The 22,356-nt window shown below is 48.1% G+C and overlaps 1 protein-coding gene across 4 annotated transcripts in view; it reads right to left on the bottom strand.

The window, feature by feature from the left end:
- mtor (mechanistic target of rapamycin kinase) overlaps window positions 1–22,356 on the bottom strand; it is a 436,061-nt gene that overhangs the window by 344,515 nt on the left and 69,190 nt on the right. For all 4 annotated transcript variants that reach the window (XM_072478465.1, XM_072478464.1, XM_072478466.1 and 1 more), the window contains 3 exons: window positions 8,685–8,807; window positions 8,274–8,357; window positions 7,557–7,649 (listed from right to left, as the gene is read on the bottom strand). In XM_072478465.1, coding sequence (XP_072334566.1) covers window positions 7,557–7,649; window positions 8,274–8,357; window positions 8,685–8,807 — 300 coding nt within the window. The remainder of the gene's footprint in view (window positions 1–7,556; window positions 7,650–8,273; window positions 8,358–8,684; window positions 8,808–22,356) is intronic.

Genomic DNA, 22,356 nt, shown 5'->3' with positions numbered 1-22,356 from the left:
TCCTTCTGGTAGTGTGGCGACCAGAATTGAACACTATACTCCAAGTGTGGCCTAACTAAGGTTCTATACAGCTGCAACATGACTTGCCAATTCTTATACTCAATGCCCCGGCCAATGAAGGCAAGCATGCCGTATGCCTTCTTGACTACCTTCTCCACCTGTGTTGCCCCTTTCAATGACCTGTGGACCTGTACTCCTAGATCTCTTTGACTTTCAATACTCTTGAGGGTTCTACCATTCACTGTATATTCCCTACCTGCATTAGCCCTTCCAAAATGCATTACCTCACATTTGTCCGGATTAAACTCCATCTGCCATCTCTCCGCCCAAGTCTCCAGACAATCTAAATCCTGCTGTATCCTCAGACAGTCCTCATCGCTAACCGCAATTCCACCAACCTTTGTGTCGTCTGCAAACTTACTAATCAGACCAGTTACATTTTCCTCCAAATCATTTATATATACTACAAAGAGCAAAGGTCCCAGCACTGATCCCTGTGGAACACCACTGGTCACAGCCCTCCAATTAGAAAAGCATCCCTCCATTGCTACCCTCTGCCTTCTATGGCCTAGCCAGTTCTGTATCCACCTTGCCAGTTCACCCCTGATCCCGTGTGACTTCACCTTTTGTACTAGTCTACCATGAGGGACCTTGTCAAAGGCCTTACTGAAGTCCATATAGACAACATCTACTGCCCTACCTGCATCAATCATCTTAGTGACCTCCTCGAAAAACTCTATCAAGTTAGTGAGACACGACCTCCCCTTCACAAAACCGTGCTGCCTCTCACTAATACGTCCATTTGCTTCCAAATGGGAGCAGATCCTGTCTCGAAGAATTCTCTCCAGTAATTTCCCTACCACTGAAGTAAGGCTCACCGGCCTGTAGTTCCCGGGATTATCCTTGCTACCCTTCTTAAACAGAGGAACAACATTGGCTATTCTCCAGTCCTCCGGGACATCCCCTGAAGACAGCGAGGATCCAAAGATTTCTGTCAAGGCCTCAGCAATTTCCTCTCCAGCCTCCTTCAGTATTCTGGGGTAGATCCCATCAGGCCCTGGGGACTTATCTACCTTAATATTTTTTAAGACACCCAACACCTCGTCTTTTTGGATCACAATGTGACCCAGGCTATCTACACCCCCTTCTCCAGACTCAACATCTACCAATTCCTTCTCTTTGGTGAATACTGATGCAAAGTATTCATTTAGTACCTCGCCCATTTCCTCTGGCTCCACACATAGATTCCCTTGCCTATCCTTCAGTGGGCCAACCCTTTCCCTGGCTACCCTCTTGCTTTTTATGTACGTGTAAAAAGCCTTGGGATTTTCCTTAACCCTATTTGCCAATGACTTTTCATGACCCCTTCTAGCCCTCCTGACTCCTTGCTTAAGTTCCTTCCTACTTTCCTTATATGCCACACAGGCTTCGTCTGTTCCCAGCCTTTTAGCCCTGACAAATGCCTCCTTTTTCTTTTTGACGAGGCCTACAATATCACTCGTCATCCAAGGTTCCCGAAAATTGCCGTATTTATCTTTCTTCCTCACAGGAACATGCCTGTCCTGTATTCCCTTCAACTGACACTTGAAAGCCTCCCACATGTCAGATGTTGATTTGCCCTCAAACATCCGCCCCCAATCTATGTTCTTCAGTTCCCGCCTAATATTGTCATAATTAGCCTTCCCCCAATTTAGCACATTCATCCTCGGACCACTCTTATCCTTGTCCACCAGTACTTTAAAACTTACTGAATTGTGGTCACTGTTACCGAAATGCTCCCCTACTGAAACATCTACCACCTGGCCGGGCTCATTCCCCAATACCAGGTCCAGTACTGCCCCTTCCCTAGTTGGACTGTTTACATATTGTTTTAAGAAGCCCTCCTGGATGCTCCTTACAAACTCCACCCCGTCTAAGCCCCTGGCACTAAGTGAGTCCCAGTCAATATTGGGGAAGTTGAAGTCTCCCATCACCACAACCCTGTTGTTTTTACTCTTTTCCAAAATCTGTCTACCTATCTGCTCCTCTATCTCCCGCTGGCTGTTGGGAGGCCTGTAGTATACCCCCAACATTGTGACTGCACCCTTCTTATTCCTGATCTCTACCCATATAGCCTCACTGCCCTCTGAGGTGTCCTCTCGCAGTATAGCTGTGATATTCTCCCGAACAAGTAGCGCAACTCCGCCTCCCCTTTTACATCCCCCTCTATCCCGCCTGAAATATCTAAATCCTGGAACGTTTAGCTGCCAATCCTGCCCTTCCCTCAACCAGGTCTCTGTAATGGCAATAACATCATAGTTCCAAGTAGTAATCCAAGCTCTAAGTTCATCTGCCTTACCCGTAATGCTCCTTGCATTAAAACATATGCAACGGTGGGAGCGAAGGAGGGGGCAACGATGAGAGCGAAGGAGGGGGCAACAACGAGAGCGAAGGAGGGAGCAACGGCGAGAGCGAAGGAGGGAACAACGGCGAGAGCGAAGGAGGGAGCAACGGCGAGAGCGAAGGAGGGGGCAACGGCGAGAGCGAAGGAGGGGGCAACGGCGAGAGCGCAGGATGGGGCAACGGCGAGAGCGAAGGAGGGGGCAACGGCGAGAGCCCAGGAGGGGGCAACGGCGAGAGCCCAGGAGGGGGCAACGGCGAGAGCCCAGGAGGGGGCAACGGCGAGAGCCCAGGAGGGGGCAACGGCGAGAGCCCAGGAGGGGGCAACGGTGAGAGCCCAGGAGGGGGCAACGGCGAGAGCCCAGGAGGGGGCAACGGCGAGAGCCCAGGAGGGGGCAACGGCGAGAGCCCAGGAGGGGGCAACGGCGAGAGCCCAGGAGGGGGCAACGGCGAGAGCCCAGGAGGGGGCAACGGCGAGAGCCCAGGAGGGGGCAACGGCGAGAGCCCAGGAGGGGGCAACAGTGAGTGCGCAGCAGGGGGCAATGGCAAGAACAAAGGAGGGGGCACTGCGAGAGCGAAGGACGGGGCAATGGAGAGAGCGAAGGAGGGGGCAACGGCGAGAATGAAGGCGGGAACAACGGCAAGAGCGATGGAGAGGGCAATGGTGAGAGCAAAGGAGGGGGCAACGGCGAGAGCGAAGGAGGGAGCAATGGCGAGAGCGAAGGAGGGAGCAATGGCGAGAGCGAAGGAGGGGGCAACGGCAAGAGTGAAGGAGGGAACAATGGCAAGAGCGAAGGAGGGGGCCACGGCGAGACCGCAGGAGGGGACAACGGGCAAAGAGGCGGGGGCAACGACGAGAGCGAAGGAGGGGGCAATGCGAGAGCACAGGAGGGGACAACAGCGAGAGCGAAGGAGGGAGCAACAACGAGAGCGAAGGAGGGGGCAACGGGCAGAGAGGAGGGGCAACGGGCAGAAAGGAGGAGGGGGCAACTGGCAGAGGAGGTGGGGCATCGGGCAGAGACAAGGAGGGGCAACGAGTAGAGAGGATGAGGGGACAATGGGCAGAGAGGAGGAGCGGGCAACGACGAGAGCGAAGGAGGGGGCAACGGCGAGACCAAAGGAGGGGGCAACGGCGAGAGGGAAGGAGGGGGCAACGGCGAGAGCGAAGGAGGGGGCAACAACGAGAGCCAAGGAGGGGGCAACAACGAGAGCCAAGGAGGGGGCAACAACGAGAGCCAAGGAGGGGGCAACAACGAGAGCCAAGGAGGGGGCAACAACGAGAGCCAAGGAGGGGGCAACGAGAGCCAAGGAGGGGGCAACGGGCAGAGAGGAGGAGGGTGCAACTGGCAGAGGAGGTGAGGCATCGGGCAGAGAGGAGGAGGGGGCAACGAGTAGAGAGGATGAGGGGGCAACAAGTAGAGAGGATGAGGAGGCAACGGGCAGAGAGGAGGAGGGGGACAATGGGCAGCGAGGAGGAGGGGGACAATGGGCAGAGAGGGCAACGGACAGAGAGGAAGAGTGGGCAATGGTTAGAGAGGAAGAGGGGACAAGGGGGAAAAAGGGGAGGAAGGGGCAATGGGCAGAGTGGAGGAGAGGCCAATGGGCAGAGATCAGGGGAGGGGGCAACAGGCAGAAACGAGGAGGGGGCAAAGTGAAGAGAATGCGGCACCAAGAAACGAGGAGGAGGGGGCACCAAGAAATTAGGAGGAAGGGGCACCAAGAAGCGAGGAGGAGGCAAGGAGAGAGGAGGCGTGGGGGGAATGAGGAAAGAGACAGGTTGAACAGGCAGTGATGAAAAAGAAGCGGAAAGGTAAGAAAATGGTGAGTTTCAACAATAAAAAAATCTTCAGGACAGCAATCAACTTCCTTCACATACAACAGATGGAAATGGTGATAACGTGACTTGACTAGTAAACCAGAGGTCTGCAGTAACAATCTGGAGACATTTGTTTAAAATTACACTCTGGCAACAAAGGGAATATAAAATTCATTAATATAGCTGGAATAAAATGCTTATTCATTAATAATAAAATTGTAACAAACCACATTTATTTCTTACAGGCCTAAGTATGACCTAGAAACACGACAACGTGGTTCAACTCTTAACTGCCCTATGGAGTGGCTAAACAAGACCCTTTCGCTGTATCAAATTCAGGGAGATGGCGTGTAGTGGTAATGTCACTTGACTAGTAATCTGATTTCTACCCGCACTTTCTCATCCTTTAGATATAAAGTTGAATGGAATGGAGGCCAATTCGATTATTTTCTGTTCCAATTCTTGCCATTTTAATGCTCTGTTTCCCTGGGCCCTCAAGTCGCTTTGGACCTGCACTGGTTCTAGCTTTTCACCATTTAAAAGTCCTGTTCCATCAGTTTTTTTAGGTTCAAAGTTGATGACCTCATGGCCCACATGAAAATCCAATTGTCACAGTTCTGCCCATGCACCTTATCTATAACTCTTGGCAGTTTCATACTGCCACACCTGTCTTTGTGTCATTGGCAAATCTGGACATGTGGCTTTCGATCCCATCCTCCAAGTTATTAATGATTAAGTAAATAGTTGAGATCCCACCACTAGCCAATTCAAGTCAATTAGAGAACCTATCCACTATCCCTCGTCTGTTTCCTTCTCCTCAGCCAATTTTCTAACCAAGTCAAAAATTTGTCGACAATTCCAGAAGCTAACAATTTCTTTAGAGGAACTTTATCAAATGCCTCAAAGTCTATTTAAATAATATCTGTAAACATTTCCTGATCCATGGCTTTAGCCAGCTCTTCAAAAACTTTAAATTAGATTTATCAGGCATGGCCTACCTCTAAAATTCATGCTGGCTTTCTCTGATCGGCTAAAAATGTAAGCGTTCCATCACCTTTTTCTTAATTATTAGCTCTAGCAATTTCCTGACAACAGATGTTGGGATTAACTGATGTGTATGATTTCCTGGTTTCTCACTCTCGCCTTTCTTAAATTATGAAGTGCTTTTCCACAGAAACACTGCGAAAATCAGGTACACTGGGATATACTGAAATTACAGCTACAAATTCGCACTACTTTGGTGCTCCAACACACTTACTGTGCTGCTCATAGTAAGTATATTATTTTTATTAGGGAAGATTTAATAACTACATTTAGGTCCTCACTAAAACTTCAAAGAATCAATCATTGATCTCTATATAATAAGCAGGACCAGTCTATAGTATTCTCATTACAATCCTTAAAATTCATGTTAAATAAAAGGAGTAATTTTTTAACTTTCAAAAATAAAAATGTTATTTTAAACTGACTGTCAAATATGCTCGTCCAAGCTCATCCAAATTCTAATATTTCCAAGTCTGTTTGATAAATTAATTTCACATTAAATCATTTGTTTGCCATTGCAATTACAGAAGATAATCAATCAAGAAGACAACACAATCTGTTGAGGGAACTAACATCCGGAACTATTGTTGACAGCCAGGCATTGTGCATTCAATCTCTTCATATCCGATACATTTCAAGTTCACCAGTCAAGTTCACCAGTCTGTCTGTCACTGTGGGAAAGCAGCGTGAAGGCCAGGTGTTTCCCCCCCAGGAGGGATTTCCAATCCCCCCTTAACCTATGTTGCAGATCTGCTAAAAAACAAAAGTTCAGAGTAATTTGGGTATGGTTTGCGAAATTTTCCATTGTCTTTCTAATGCTTCGAGGTGGAGGTGAATATTGGATAAAAGTAGAACCAAGCAAAAAATGGAAGATGGTGGACGGGATTCTCCGGTCCGCCAGTTGCATTTTCCTGCGCGGCGTGTAAGATCCACCGTTCCGGCAGCCGGGTCAATGGGATTTCCTATTGTGGCCACCCCATGCCGTCGGGAAAACCACGGGCGTGGGGTGCTGCCGGCGGAGCAGAGGTTCCCACTCACGGAGAATTCCGCAGTGGATTTATTACCTTAAAATAGCAGAATTACTATCTTCTCTTTCTTTACTGATATGCTGCAACGATAGTTTCTTCCTCCGCCAAATAAACTATCCAAGATACATTCATTACTCATTTGTGTCAGCTTAAAAATCTCAGCTATACATACAGAAATAGAAATACACAGAAGGCTTGTCAATCAGTTGACAATTGCTGCTATAGCTTGTTTTCAACCCAGACAGATCAAAGAGGACTCAAGCCAATTTTTTTCCCATCCCTCTGCTCCAGTGCTCTATAGGAGCAGTGCACCAAGATTTCCTGCCCTGGGACATTAACGCTAAGCATGAGGCACCCTGGGGGCAAGTTCGTTTCCCGGGTTGGAAAATGAAGCACAGCTGCAGGCGTCTCCTATAACCTACTAATTTCTCACTTATGCTGCCAGGAACCTAAAGCTAAATAAGAAGAAATTGGGAATTAGATTCCAGAGCATCAACTGTGCTGATCTTATAAAACAAAACTGACAAACAGTTCTCCAGAGCAAGTTCTAGTTTTCCACAGCACCTGAAGCTGTAGGCTGTTAACGATTCATCCAGCCAGTAACATGGATTATGTGAGAATGCAAACCATATGCCTTTTCATATTACACTTAGTTGGAAAAAGTGACACACTCAGAACAATGAGACAATGCCAATTTTGTTGGTCTTCACATTATTCAAATTGACAAATTCAGTGCAAAGCACATAACTGAAGTTTTACAGACATTAATTTTTACCATCTTAAATTAGAATAAAATTCAGATCAAATCCCAAATTGTCCCTTTGCTCTTCATAGGAAATGACAAAGAATGACATCCAACATTGGGACTGTACTTCTTTTAGGAATCAAAATGACATACATATCACCACCTAACTCGGAATCCACCAGCAGTTAAAAGTACTACTTTACGAATTATTTAATACAAATGTGACTTCTTCGTAAAGTTTACTTTGCATTTTTTGCAGCTGCATTAACGTTGCTTCTACTTCACACTGAATCGGCCCACACGATAACCATTTCAGCATTTAGTGTATTTGATAACCATGATTCAAGTTTCAACATTTAAGAAACTTTGTCATCTGGATATTGTAATTTTTGCCCCTCACCTACAGGTACTCAGTCATCAACCTATATACAGAAACTGAAAGCACTAAGCTTGAAACTTTCCAAATACTCTAGTAAAGTTGTCATTAAAATTATTACAAAAAAAAACACAGGTGCAGTATAAATGTGAGTGCAGAATGCTCTACCTGTCTTTTTGCAAGTGAAGAAGAGTCCTGAAGCATATCCATAATGATAGGAAATAGTTCATCCATCCACTTTCGCATCTCCAATCCACTGACCTTCAGGAACAAACATTACTAACTTTAAGGCTCCTCAATTTAAAATAAAAGGCCATCAATGAAGGAACATATTTACACTACCCAAGCTTTAAATATTCAATCTTACAACTGGTCAGTCACCATTTTGCCTTCCAGATATACATGAAAGCAAGTCAAAAATCAGGAAAATACCTTTAACACTGGGTGAATATTTCCGATAGGGTTCAAGCCCCCAATTCAGAATGACATGCAGTGCAGTCCTGAGGGAGTGTTGCATTGTTTAAAGTGCCATGTTTGAAATGGCACATTAAACCACTATTGCTCTCAACTTGTTCAGGTAGATATCAAAAGATTACATGGCACTACTTGAAGATGAACAATGGTGTTGTAAGGATGACCCAGTCTACATTTCTCCCTCAACTAACACTACCAAAATGAATTAATTGGTCAATTATCACATTGTTATTTGTACTGCATTTATGTGATTACAGTTCAAAAAGTACATTAATGGTTTTTAAACACTTCCAACATAATTTAACTTTGTTACAACCGTATTGCATCGCCAATTTTGTATTTAAGTTTCTAATCCATAAATGCAACAATTTGTATTGTACAGAAGTAATCACACTCTAATATTAACCTTACCTGGGCAAGTTCACCAATTGTGGCCAGAACACTAACAATTACACCAGGGTTGGGATCATGATCCTTCAGTTTTAAGATTAAGGCCTGGGAGGAAGCATACAGAAGCACTCAAAATGAAAGACTGGCTTTTGTAACCTTAAAATGACACAATTACTTTTACCATCATCCAAATGCTGCAACTATACGTTGTTTTCCCTCTATCAAATAGATCATCCAAGTTACATTCATTACTCATTTCTACATCAACTTGAAATCTCAGTCATTTGAGAACAAATATATAATTTCTATTTTCTAATATATGTTCTTTCTTGTCAATGAACATCAATTAAAAAAACAATTTTAAACTTTCAATGGCAAGTTCATTATTGACACCAATAATCACTGTAGGAAATGTAATTCACTCTGACTTACCTTGAGAATAGGTTCCATATACGGACGTATAAGGCGGGGAGCATTTGAGACCAAGTGGCCCAACATTCTGGCACTTTGCTCTTTGTTTCGACCTACTCCACTGTGCTCGAGTTCAGTTAAAATCTATGAGTTATAAATAAATAAATGGGCTGAAAGTAAATATAATCTTTTTGACAACAACTGTTATGCGCAGCAACATATTGCCAGTCTCTGTCAGAGGACTTATTAGACAATATCAACAGAGTGAGGAATTTGTGTAAACTACTGGCTCCAACATCATACACAAAAGATTTGGTAGTGCAGGTATGCAAGATATACAATGGGGTGATCTCTTGCATGAAGAAGGCTAAACAGAATAAAGCTGCAGTTATGCTATATATCTTACAAGGACAAATGAAAATGGGGGCGATTTAGTAAGCAAACCAGTGGGAAACAGGCAGCCCATCACTAGCCTTCGATAGGATCTTCTGGACTCGTTGTTGCCAAAGGGGTTTCCTGTCGAATGTACCCCTCGCTGCCAGGAAACCTACAGCAGGGGAGGATCCCGTCGGTGTGAACGGCTGTAAGGTTCCGGCCCAACTTCTAGATTTTGACAGTAATTGAAAACATTTTCAGTCGAGGGGCAAAGTCATAGCAACGTGCTAACTGGTTACATGAGAATCAGAACATTGGAAAAAGCATTAAAAAATGCTGGTCAGATAGGTGGACACAGCAGATTGGTATTTAACAGTGATTGCAGGTGCAATTGGGAGTCTGACAATTCCAAATGGTAATTACTAGAGGGAATAAGTTGAGGGATGCCAAGTGGTGACCAAGTTTCAAAGTCAGTGTTGAGGTGTGGATACTGCAGTTGTTTAGTTTTGTTGGCTAATGCAATGATATTACACCATGTACACCATGACAACAACTGTTATGCGCAGCAACATATTGCCAGTCTCTGTCAGAGGACTTATTAGACAATATCAACAGAGTGAGGAATTTGTGTAAACTACTGGCTCCAACATTATACACAAAAGATTTGGTAGTGCAGGTATGCAAGATATACAATGGGGTGATCACTTGCATGAGATGTCCATGCATTATGCTGAAGGAGGTCTTGGTACAGGCAGTCATTAGAGTGCTGGAGCTAGGAAGATCAATAAATAGTCCAAGAAAGTTGGCTGAAACTGGAAATGACAGTATGGATAATCACTGATAAAAGACCATACAAATGCTTTCATTATCCAGTAGTACACATTAACAATGCCTTTATATTGCAACTTCTGAAAATTTGCAGAGTGCATTGAAAATCAACTCAAATCTCAATCATTGAGAAACATGGTAGAAACCAATGTTTCACAAAACAACCCCAATGGGCCTGAACTTCCATGGTGTGGCGATCTGACTCGGATTGTCGCTCCGCTCCTAGTTACTTCTCTGGAAATCCAGCCGCTCCTTTCTCACCTGACCTTCTGACTCTGGCCAAGCAGGAATTGGAGGGCATCATGCTTCTGAGACCTTCAGTTGAGGGCTGGAGAGTCTAAAATGAGGAAGCCACAGCTTCCTTTTACAGCACGAGTTGACATAAAGCAGGTAAGTTTAAGATCACGCCACTTTCTGAAGCCAGGGAGAAGGGTGTTTGGTAGGATTGGGGGTGGGTAGAGGTTAGGGTGATCAGGCGGAGGGGTCATGTGGTCAGTTGGAGGATACGAGTCTGGTGCTGATTGGCAGGGGGTCTGCTGGTCAGCTGAGGGGGTTAGGGTGCAGGGGACGGGGTTGTCCTATAGCTACCTAGAATGTTAGATGTGGAATAAATCTCCAATTGGATAGGCAAGGTTTGATCAGGGACAGTCAAGATTTATTCCTATTGGAGATTAATACCCGATTGCCGATGTGAGACTCACTGTTCTGTAATTCCCTGGTTTATCTCTATCACCCTTCTTTTTTTTAAAAATAATTTTTATTAAAGGTTTTCATAAAATATCAATAACAAAATGAAAAAGGAACCCAATAGGGTTAAGTACAAAACACAATCTAGAAAAGCAACCCTCCATATCCACCCCCTGTACATAAATAATAAATTAACATTAACACCCCGACTTAATACAAGTATATACACCCCCTCAGACCCTCCAGTGTAAATAACAAAAACAAAAGATAATAACGTGACATCCCCCCCCCACCCCCCCCCCCACCCCCACCCCCGAGTTGCTGCTGCCATTGACCAATGTCTACCGCTCTGCCAGGAAGTCTAAAAAAAGGTTGCCACCGCCTAAAGAACCCTTGTACCGACCCTCTCAAGGCGAATTTCACCCTCTCCAACTTAATAAACCCCGCCATAGCGTTGATGCAGGATTCCACGCTTGGGGGCCTCGCATCCTTCCACTGAAGAAGAATCCTTCGCCGGTCTACCAGGGACGCAAAGGCCAGAATTCCGGCCTCTTTCGCCTCCTGCACTCCCGGCTCCTCTGCCACACTAAATATTGCGAGCCCCCAGCCCGGCTTGACCCTGGATCCTACCACCCTCGACATCTTCATCGCTACGCCCTTCCAAAATTCCTCCAGCGCTGGGCATGCCCAGAACATATGGGTGTGGTTTGCTGGGCTCCCTGAGCACCTAACACACCTGTCCTCACCCCCAAAAAAACGACTCATCCTTGTCCCGGTCATGTGTGCCCTGTGCAGCACCTTAAACTGTATGAGGCTGAGCCTCGCGGCCGATGAGGAAGAGTTCACCCTCCCCAGGGCATCTGCTCACGTCCCTTCCTCAATTTCCTCTCCCAACTCCTCCTCCCACTTACCTTTTACCTCCTCCTCCTGCATCACCTGGTAAGTTTCCGAGATCTTCCCCTCTCCAACCCCCCCCCCCTCCCCCCCCCCTCCCTCCCCCCTCCCCCCCCTCCCTCCCCCCTCCCCCCCCTCCCCCCACCCTCCCCCCCCCTCCCCCTCCCTCCCCCCTCCCTCCCTCCCCTCCCTCCCCCCTCCCCTCCCTCCCCTCCCTCCCCCCCCTCCCCTCCCCTCCCTCCCTCCCTCCCCTCCCTCCCCTCCCCTCCCTCCCTCCCTCCCCTCCCTCCCCTCCCTCCCCCCTCCCTCCCTCCCCCTCCCCCCTCCTCCCCCTCCCCTCCTCCCCCCCCCTCCCCCCTCCCTCCCTCCCCCTCCCCCCTCCTCCCCCTCCCCTCCTCCCCCCCTCCCCCCCCCTCCCCCCCTCCCCCTCCCCTCCCTCCCCGAGAGCACCCTGTCCTGTACTGTGCGTGGCCGTAGCCGCCGACTAGCCATGACCCCACCTCGGCCAGCCACGCGCCCGCACCCCACACCCGGCCTGTTCCCCACAGCGGCATACCCCCGTCTCGATCCCCCCCACCCCACTTGCTCCAGCTCCTCCTTGACCATAGCAGCAGCATCTCGATCCCCCCCCCGGCTAGGACCCATCCTAGCTGATTTACTCCCCCCATTGCACTTCCGCAAGTCAGCTGACTCCTGCTGACCCCAGCCACTCCCGCCTCTCCTTCGACTTCTCCCATTGTGTGGCACACCCTCCTCTCCCTTCCCCATCCATAGGCTCACCCCCACTCCCTTCCGTTCTAAGCGCGGGAAACAACCCTCGCTTCCCCGCCCCGAGACCCGCCACCTCTGACGCAGCTTCTTATACAGGCCCGGTCCCCTCACCCCTGACTCGGGCCTCCCCCTCCCCCGCGGGGCCCTATCTCACCTCCAAGAGCCCCCCCCCGACCAACCCAACCAAAACAGTGCCCATCCCGCCCCAGCCACCCTCACCAACCCAAAACAGAAAAAACACAAAGAAACCCAGAGCAATACAAAGGCCCCCCCCCTCGAAACAAAAATAAACATAGCATATCAACCGCAGTCCCCAATCGCCCGTCCCGACCCTCAATCTGTGTCCAACTTCTCGGCATGAACAATGGCCCACGTCTCCTCCGGAGACTCAAAGTAATGGTGCTGGTCCTTGTAGGTAACACACAGTCGCGCTGGCTGCAACATGCCAAACTTCACCCCCTAACTGTGCAGCACCGCCTTCGCTCGATTGTACCCGGCCCTCCTCTTCGCCACCTCCGCACTCCAGTCCTGATATATCCGAACCTCCGCGTTCTCCCACCTGCTGCTCCTCTCCTTCTTGGCCCACCTGAGCACACACACCCGATCGACGAACCGATGGAACCTCACCAGTACTGCCCGCGGAAGCTCGTTGTCCTTGGGCCTCCTCGCCAACACTCTATGGGCCCCTTCCAGCTCCAGGGGCCCCTGGAAGGACCTCGCTCCCATCAGCGAGTTCAACATGGTGACCACATAGGCCCCCACGTCCGGCCCCTCCAGCACCTCCGGGAGGCCCAAAAGTCCGTTTTTGGGGGAGCCGCCGAATGTGCGACTTAGCTCCGCATAGCCGCAACCGAAAGTCTCTATCACCCTTCTTGAACAGTGGAACCACATTAGCCATCCTCCAGTCCTCTATAGTACCTCCCCTGTGGCCAGAGAGGCATTAAAAATTTGAATCAGAGCCTCTGTAATTTCCTCCCTTGCCTCCCCAAAGTAGTCTGGCGATTTGTCGACTTTTAAGACTGCCAAAACCGCCAGTACCTCCTCACTCCCGATGTCAAGCTACTGAAGAACCTCACAGACCCTCTGTCTGGATTCTGCACCCATATCCTCCTTCTCCAAACTAAAGATAGATGTGAAGGACTCATTTAACACCCTCCAATGTCATCCAGCTCGATGCCCATATTACCCCCTTGGTCCCTAATGCATCGTACTTTTTCCCTGGTTATCCTCTTCCCCTTGATATACTCATGAATATCTTGGGATTTCCCCAAATCTTACCTTCCAGTGCTTTTTCATGCCCCCTCTTTGCTCTCCGAATTGCTTTTTGAGCTCCTCCCCCACCCTGCGTTTTTTTATATTTCACAAAAGCCTCTGTAGATTTGCTCCCTTTGTATACCTGTTCTGTCCTACCCAGTCCTTAATATTCCTAGACATCCAGGGTTCTCTGGACACTTTTCTCCTACATTTCACCCTAAAGGGTACATGTTGAATCTGTACGCTGCTAATTCCATTTTGAATGCCCCCCACTGTTATCATAGAATTCACAGTGCAGAAGGAGGCCATTCGGCCCGTCGAATCTGCACCGGCTCTTGGAAAGAGCACCCTACCCAAGGCCAACACCTCCACCCTATCCCCATAACCAAGTAACCCCACCCAACACTAAGGGCAATTATGGACACTAAGGGCAATTTATCATGGCCAATCCACCTAACCTGCGCATCTTTGGACTGTGGGAGGACACCGGAGCACCCGGAGGAAACCCACGCACACATGGGGAGGATGTGCAGACTCCACACAGACAGTGACCCAAGCTGGAATCGAACCAGGGACCCTGGAGCTGTGAAGCAATTGTGCTATCCACAATGCTACCGTGCTACCCTTAAGAACAAATTAATCTACACATTAATCCATGTACTTTTCCAATAGCTGCTTGAAGGTCCCTAATGTTTCCGACTCAACTACTTCCACAGGCAGTGCATTCCATGCCCCCACTACTCTCTGGGTAAAGAACCTACCTCTGATATCCCTCCTATATCTTCCACCATTCACCTTAGATTTATATCCCCTTGTAATGGTTTGTTCCACCCGGGGAAAAAGTCTCTGACTGTCTCCTCTATCTATTCCCCTGATCATCTTACAAATCTCTATCAAGTTGCCCCTCATCCTTCTCCGTTCTAATGAGAAAAGGCCTAGCACCCTCAACCTTTCCTCGTAAGACCTACTCTCCATTCCAGGCAACATCCTGGTAAATCTCCTTTGCATCTTTTCCAAAGCTTCCACATCCTTCCTAAAATGAGGCGACCAGAACTGTACACAGTACTCCAAATGTGGCCTTACCAAGGTTTTGTACAGCTGCATCATCACCTCACGGCTCTTAAATTCAATCCCTCTGTTAATGAACGCTAGCACACCATAGGCCTTCTTCACAGCTCTATCCACTTGAGTGGCAACTTTCAAAGATGTATGAACATAGACCCCAAGATCTCTCTGCTACTCCACATTGCCAAGAACCCTACCGTTAACCTTGTATTCCGCATTCACATTTGTCCTTCCAAAATGGACAACCTCACACTTTTCAGGGTTAAACTCCATCTGCCACTTCTCAGCCCAGCTCTGCATCCTATCTATGTCTCTTTGCAGCCGACAACAGCCCTCCTCACTATCCACAACTCCAACAATCTTCGTATCGTCTGCAAATTTACTGACCCACCCTTCAACTCCCTCATCCAAGTCATTAATAAAAATCACAAACAGCAGAGGACCCAGAACTGATCCCTGCGGTACGCCACTGGTAACTGGGATCCAGGCTGAATATTTGCCATCCACCACCACTCTCTGACTTCTATCGGTTAGCCAGTTCGTTATCCAACTGGCCAAATTTCCCACTATCCCATGCCTCCTTACTTTCTGCATAAGCCTACCCCATGGGGAACCTTATCAAATGCCTTACTAAAATCCATGTACACTACATCCACTGCTTTACCTTCATCCACATGCTTGGTCACCTTCTCAAAGAATTCAATAAGACTTGTAAGGCAAGACCTACCCCTCACAAATCCGTGCTGACTATCCCTAATCAAGCATTGTCTTTCCAGATGCTCAGAAATCCTATCCCTCAGTACCCTTTCCATTACTTTGCCGACCACCGAAGTAAGACTAACTGGCCTGTAATTCCCAGGGTTATCCCTATTCCCTTTTTTGAACAGGGGGACATCATTCGCCACTCTCCAATCCCCTGGTACCACCCCTGTTGACAGTAAGGACGAAAAGATCATTGCCAACTTCTCTGCAATTTCATCTCTTGCTTCCCATAGAATCCTTGGATATATCCCGTCAGGCCCGGGGTACTTGTCTAGCCTCAAGTTTTTCAAAATGCCCAACACATCTTCCTTCCTAACAAGTATTTCCTCGAGCTTACCAGTCTATTTCACACTGTCCTCTCCAACAATATGGCCCCTCTCATTTGTAAATACTGAAGAAAAGTACTCGTTCAAGACCTCGCCTATCTCTTCAGACTCAATACATAATCTCCCGCTACTGTCCTTGATCGGACCTACCCTCGCTCTAGTCATTCTCATATTTCTCGCATATGTGTAAAAGGCCTTGGAGTTTTCTTTGATCCTACCAGCCAAAGATTTTTCATGCCCTCTCTTAGCTCTCCTAATCCCTTTCTTCAGTTCCCTCCTGGCTATCTTGTATCCCTCCAGTGCCCTGTCTAAACCTTGTTTCCTCAGCCTTACATAAGTCTCCTTCTTCCTCTTAACAAGACATTCAACCTCTCGTCAACCATGGTTCCCTCACTCGACCATCTCTTCCCTGTCTGACAGGGACATACATATTAAGGACACGTAGTACCTGTTCCTTGAACAAGTTCCACATTTCACTTGTCTCCTTCCCTGACAGCCTATGTTCCCAACTTATGCACTTCAATTCTTGTCTGACAACATCGTATTTACCCTTCCCCCAATTGTAAACCTTGCCCTGTTGCACACACCTATCCCTCTCCATTACTAAAGTGAAAGTCACAGAATTGTGGTCATTATCTCCAAAATGCTCCCCCACTACCAAATCTATCACTTGCCCTGGTTCATTACCAAGTACCAAATCCAATATGGCCTCCCCTCTGGTCGGACAATCTACATCTGTGTTAGAAAAACTTCCTGGACACACTGCACAAACACCACCCCATCCAAGCTATTTGATCTAAAGAGTTTCCACTCAATGCTTGGGAAGATGAAGTCACCCATGACTACTACCCCTATCCAAAATTTGTTTCCCAATCTGTTCCTCCACATTTCTGCTACTATTGGGGGGCCTATAGAAAACTCCCAACACGGTGACTGCTCCTTTCCTATTTCTGACTTCAACCCATACTACCTCAGTAGGCAGATACTCCTCGAACTGCCTTTCTGCAGCTGTTATACTATCTCTAATTAACAATGCCACCTCCCCACCTCTTTTACCACCTTCCCTAATCTTATTGAAACATCCATAACCAGGGACCTCCAACAACCATTTCTGCCCCTCTTCTATGCAAGTTTTTGTGATGGCCACCACATCGTAGTCCCAAGTACCGATCCATGCCTTAAGTTTACCCACCTTATTCCTGACGCTTCTTGCGTTGAAGTATACACACTTCAATCCATCTCCGTGCCTGCAAGTACTCTCCTATGTCAGTGTTCCCTTCCCCACTGCCTCACTACACGCTTTGGTGTTCTGAATATCGGCTACCTTAGTTGCTGGACTACAAATCCGGTTCCCATTCCCCTGCCTAATTAGTTTAAACCCTCCCGAAGAGTACTAGAAAACCTCCCTCCCAGGATATTGGTGCCCCTCTGGTTCAGATGCAACCCGTCCTGCTTGTACAGGTCCCACCTTCCCCAGAATGCGCTCCAATTATCCAAATACCTGAAGTCCTCCCTCTTACACCATTCCTGCAGCCACGTGTTCAACTGCACTCTCTCCCTATTCCTAGCCTCGCTATCACGTGGCACCGGCAACAAACCAGAGATGACAACTCTGTCTGACCTGGCTTTTAACTTCCAGCCTAACTCCCTAAACTCGTTTATTATCCCCACACCCCTTTTCCTACCTACGTCGTTGGTACCAATGTGCACCACGACTTCTGGCTGCTCCCCCTCCCCCTTAAGGATCCTGAAGACACGATCCGAGATAACCCTGGCCCTGGCACCCGGGAGGCAACATACCTTCCGGGAGTCTCGCTCGCAATCACAGAGTCTCCTATCTATTCCCCTAACCATTGAATCTCCTATTACTATTGCTTTTCTATTCTCTCCCTTTCCCTTATGAGCCCCAGAGCCAGACTCAGTGCCAGAGACCTGGCCGCTAGGGCCTTCCCCCGGTAGGTCATTCCCCCCCAACAGCATCCAAAACGGTATACTTGTTTTGAAGGGGAACGGCCACGAGGGACCCCTGCACTGTCTGCCTATTTGTTTTCTTTCCTCCGACTGTAACCCAGCTACTCTTGTAACCTTGGGTGTGGTTACTTCCCTGTAACTCTTCTCTAGAACCCCCTTTGCCTCCCAAATGATCCGAAGTTCATCCAGCTCCAGGTCCAGTTCAATAACACGGTCTCTTGAGGAGCTAGAATTGGGTGCACTTCCCGCAGGTATAGTCAGCGGGGACACCGGTGGTATGCCTCACCACCCACATCCTACAAGAGGAGCATGCAACTGGCCTAGCCTCCATCCCCTCTCACCCTACAGGTTATAGCTGCCCTGAGGACTAACTGGACCTCCGCCATCCGACTCTGCTCCCAGTCAGCTGCACTCTCTGTAAACTCCTGGCTCCCTTCTCGCTCTTTGCGGAAATGTAGGAAACAAAATGAAAGTAGCACCTTACTCCCTCCTCACCTAACTCCCTCAGTCACCAAACTCTCACTATAGCACTCAAATGCACCAAATTCAGCACTCAGTGCAAACAAAGTCTGCACTGTAGGTGGATCACTTTTATACTGTGAATCTAGCCTCTGAAAACTGGCCTAATCCAATTAACTAATTAACTAACGGTTCGGCTGTAAATTTACCCAGAAGTTTCTGTTCCCAGTCTTTGGCCAGGTCCTACCTTATTTTAATAAAAGCAGCCTTCCTCCAATCCAGAACCCTTTTTTGCAGGCCATCTTTTTCCTTTTCCATGACAAATTTAAAACGTAGTGTGTTGTGGTCGCTATCACTAAAATGCTCCCCCACCCCAACCTCGAACACCTGTCTGGCTTTGTTCCTCAGAACTAGATCCAGCACTGCACCATCCCTTGTTGGACCTTTGATAATAATAATCTTTATCAGTGTCACAAGCAGGCTTACATGAGCAGCAACGTGCAGAACCAGGCGGTCCTGATCCCTTCAAAATCACAGAACTGGAGAGAGCATCAAGGTGCCTGAAATAAGAACAAAGAACAAAGAACAAAGAAATGTACAGCACAGGAACAGGCCCTTCGGCCCTCCAAGCCCGTGCCGACCATACTGCCCGACTAAACTACAATCTTCTACACTTCCTGGGTCCGTATCCTTCTATTCCCATCCTATTCATATATTTGTCAAGATGCCCCTTAAATGTCCCTATCGTCCCTGCCTCCACTACCTCCTCCGGTAGTGAGTTCCAGGCACCCACTACCCTCTGCGTAAAAAACTTGCCTCGTACATCTACTCTAAACTTTGCCCCTCTCACCTTAAACCTATGCCCCCTAGTAATTGACCCCTCTACCCTGGGGAAAAGCCTCTGACTATCCACTCTGTCTATGCCCCTCATAATTTTGTATACCTCTATCAGGTCGCCCCTCAACCTCCTTCGTTCCAGTGAGAACAAACCGAGTTTATTCAATCGCTCCTCATAGCTTATGCCCTCCATACCAGGCAACATTCTGGTAAATCTCTTCTGCACCCTCTCTAAAGCCTCCACATCCTTCTGGTAGTGTGGCGACCAGAATTGAACACTATACTCCAAGTGTGGCCTAACTAAGGTTCTATACAGCTGCAACATGACTTGCCAATTCTTATACTCAATGCCCCGGCCAATGAAGGCAAGCATGCCGTATGCCTTCTTGACTACCTTCTCCACCTGTGTAGCCCCTTTCAGTGATCTGTGGACCTGTACTCCTAGATCTCTTTGACTTTCAATACTCCTGAGGGTTCTACCATTCACTGTATATTCCCTACCTGCATTAGCCCTTCCAAAATGCATTACCTCACATTTGTCCAGGTTAAACTCCATCTGCCATCTCTCCGCCCAAGTCTCCAGACAATCTAAATCCTGCTGTATCCTCAGACAGTCCTCATCGCTATCCGCAATTCCACCAACCTTTGTGTCGTCTGCAAACTTACTAATCAGACCAGTTACATTTTCCTCCAAATCATTTATATATACTACAAAGAGCAAAGGTCCCAGCACTGATCCCTGTGGAACACCACTGGTCACAGCCCTCCAATTAGAAAAGCATCCCTCCATTGCTACCCTCTGCCTTCTATGGCCTAGCCAGTTCTGTATCCACCTTGCCAGTTCACCCCTGATCCCGTGTGACTTCACCTTTTGTACTAGTCTACCATGAGGGACCTTGTCAAAGGCCTTACTGAAGTCCATATAGACAACATCTACTGCCCTACCTGCATCAATCATCTTAGTGACCTCCTCGAAAAACTCGATCAAGTTAGTGAGACACGACCTCCCCTTCACAAAACCGTGCTGCCTCTCACTAATACGTCCATTTGCTTCCAAATGGGAGTAGATCCTGTCTCGAAGAATTCTCTCCAGTAATTTCCCTACCACTGAAGTAAGGCTCACCGGCCTGTAGTTCCCGGGATTATCCCTGCCACCCTTCTTAAACAGAGGATCAACATTGGCTATTCTCCAGTCCTCCGGGACATCCCCTGAAGACAGCGAGGATCCAAAGATTTCTGTCAAGGCCTCAGCAATTTCCTCTCCAGCCTCCTTCAGTATTCTGGGGTAGATCCCATCCGGCCCTGGGGACTTATCTACCTTAATATTTTTTAAGACACCCAACACCTCGTCTTTTTGGATCACAATGTGACCCAGGCTATCTACACCCCCTTCTCCAGACTCAACATCTACCAATTCCTTCTCTTTGGTGAATACTGATGCAAAGTATTCATTTAGTACCTCGCCCATTTCCTCTGGCTCCACACATAGATTCCCTTGCCTATCCTTCAGTGGGCCAACCCTTTCCCTGGCTACCCTCTTGCTTTTTATGTAAGTGTAAAAAGCCTTGGGATTTTCCTTAACCCTATTTGCCAATGACTTTTCATGACCCCTTCTAGCCCTCCTGACTCCTTGCTTAAGTTCCTTCCTACTTTCCTTATATGCCACACAGGCTTCGTCTGTTCCCAGCCTTTTAGCCCTGACAAATGCCTCCTTTTTCTTTTTGACGAGGCCTACAATATCATTCGTCATCCAAGGTTCCCGAAAATTGCCGTATTTATCTTTCTTCCTCACAGGAACATGCCTGTCCTGTATTCCTTTCAACTGACACTTGAAAGCCTCCCACATGTCAGATGTTGATTTGCCCTCAAAAATCCGCCCCCAATCTATGTTCTTCAGGTCCCGCCTAATATTGTTATAATTAGCCTTCCCCCAATTTAGCACATTCATCCTCGGACCACTCTTATCCTTGTCCACCAGTACTTTAAAACTTACTGAATTGTGGTCACTGTTACCGAAATGCTCCCCTACTGAAACATCTACCACCTGGCCGGGCTCATTCCCCAATACCAGGTCCAGTACCGCCCCTTCCCTAGTTGGACTGTTTACATATTGTTTTAAGAAGCCCTCCTGGATGCTCCTTACAAACTCTGCCCCGTCTAAGCCCCTGGCACTAAGTGAGTCCCAGTCAATATTGGGGAAGTTGAAGTCTCCCATCACCACAACCCTGTTGTTTTTACTCTTTTCCAAAATCTGTCTACCTATCTGCTCCTCTATCTCCCGCTGGCTGTTGGGAGGCCTGTAGTATACCCCCAACATTGTGACTGCACCCTTCTTATTCCTGATCTCTACCCATATAGCCTCACTGCCCTCTGAGGTGTCCTCTCGCTGTATAGCTGTGATACTCTCCTGAACAAGTAGCGCAACTCCGCCTCCCCTTTTACATCCCCCTCTATCCCGCCTGAAACATCTAAATCCTGGAACGTTTAGCTGCCAATCCTGCCCTACCCTCAACCAGGTCTCTGTAATGGCAACAACATCATAGTTCCAAGTACTAATCCAAGCTCTAAGTTCATCTGCCTTACCCGTAATGCTCCTTGCATTAAAACATATGCACTTCAGGCCACCAGACCCGCTGTGTTCAGCAACTTCTCCCCGTCTGCTCTGCCTCAGAGCCACACTGTCCATATTCCCTAGTTCTCCCTCAACGCTCTCACCTTCTGACCTATTGCTCCCGTGCCCACCCCCCTGCCATACTAGTTTAAACCCTCCCGTGTGACACTAGCAAATCTCGCGGCCAGGATATTTATGCCTCTCCGGTTTAGATGCAACCCGTCCATCTTATAATACAGGTCACACCTGCCCCGGAAGAGCTCCCAGTGGTCCAGATAACCGAAACCCTCCCTCCTACACCAGCTGTTTAGCCACGTGTTTGTCTGCTCTATCTTCCTATTTCTAGCCTCACTGGCACGTGGCACAGGGAGTAATCCCGAGATTACAACCCTCGAGGTCCTGTCTTTTAACTTTCTGCCTAGCTCCCTGAACTCCTGCTGCAGGACCTCATGCCTCTTCCTGCCTATGTCGTTAGTACCAATATGTACAACGACCTCTACCTGTTTGCCCTCCCCCTTCAGGATTCCCTCTACCCGTTCGGAGACATCCTGGACCCTGGCACCAGGGAGGCAACATACCATCCTGGAGTCTCTTTCACGTCCACAGAAGCGCCTATCTGTTCCCCTGACTATAGAGTCCCCTATAACTATTACTCTTCTGCGCTTTGACCCTCCCTTCTGAACATCAGAGCCAGCCGTGGTGCCACTGCTCTGGCTGCTGCTGTTTTCCCCTGATAGGCTATCCCCCCCGACAGTATCCAAAGGGGTATACCTGTTCGAGAGGGGGACAACCACAGGGGATTCCTGCACTGACTGCCTGCCCTTTCTGGTGGTCACCCATTTCTCTGCCTGCA

This window comes from Scyliorhinus torazame, chromosome 16 (assembly GCF_047496885.1).
Source record: "Scyliorhinus torazame isolate Kashiwa2021f chromosome 16, sScyTor2.1, whole genome shotgun sequence".
Taxonomy (NCBI): Eukaryota; Metazoa; Chordata; class Chondrichthyes; order Carcharhiniformes; family Scyliorhinidae; genus Scyliorhinus; species Scyliorhinus torazame.
Note: the sequence above shows the minus strand (reverse complement) of the source record. Positions and strands in the feature narration are given on the sequence as shown.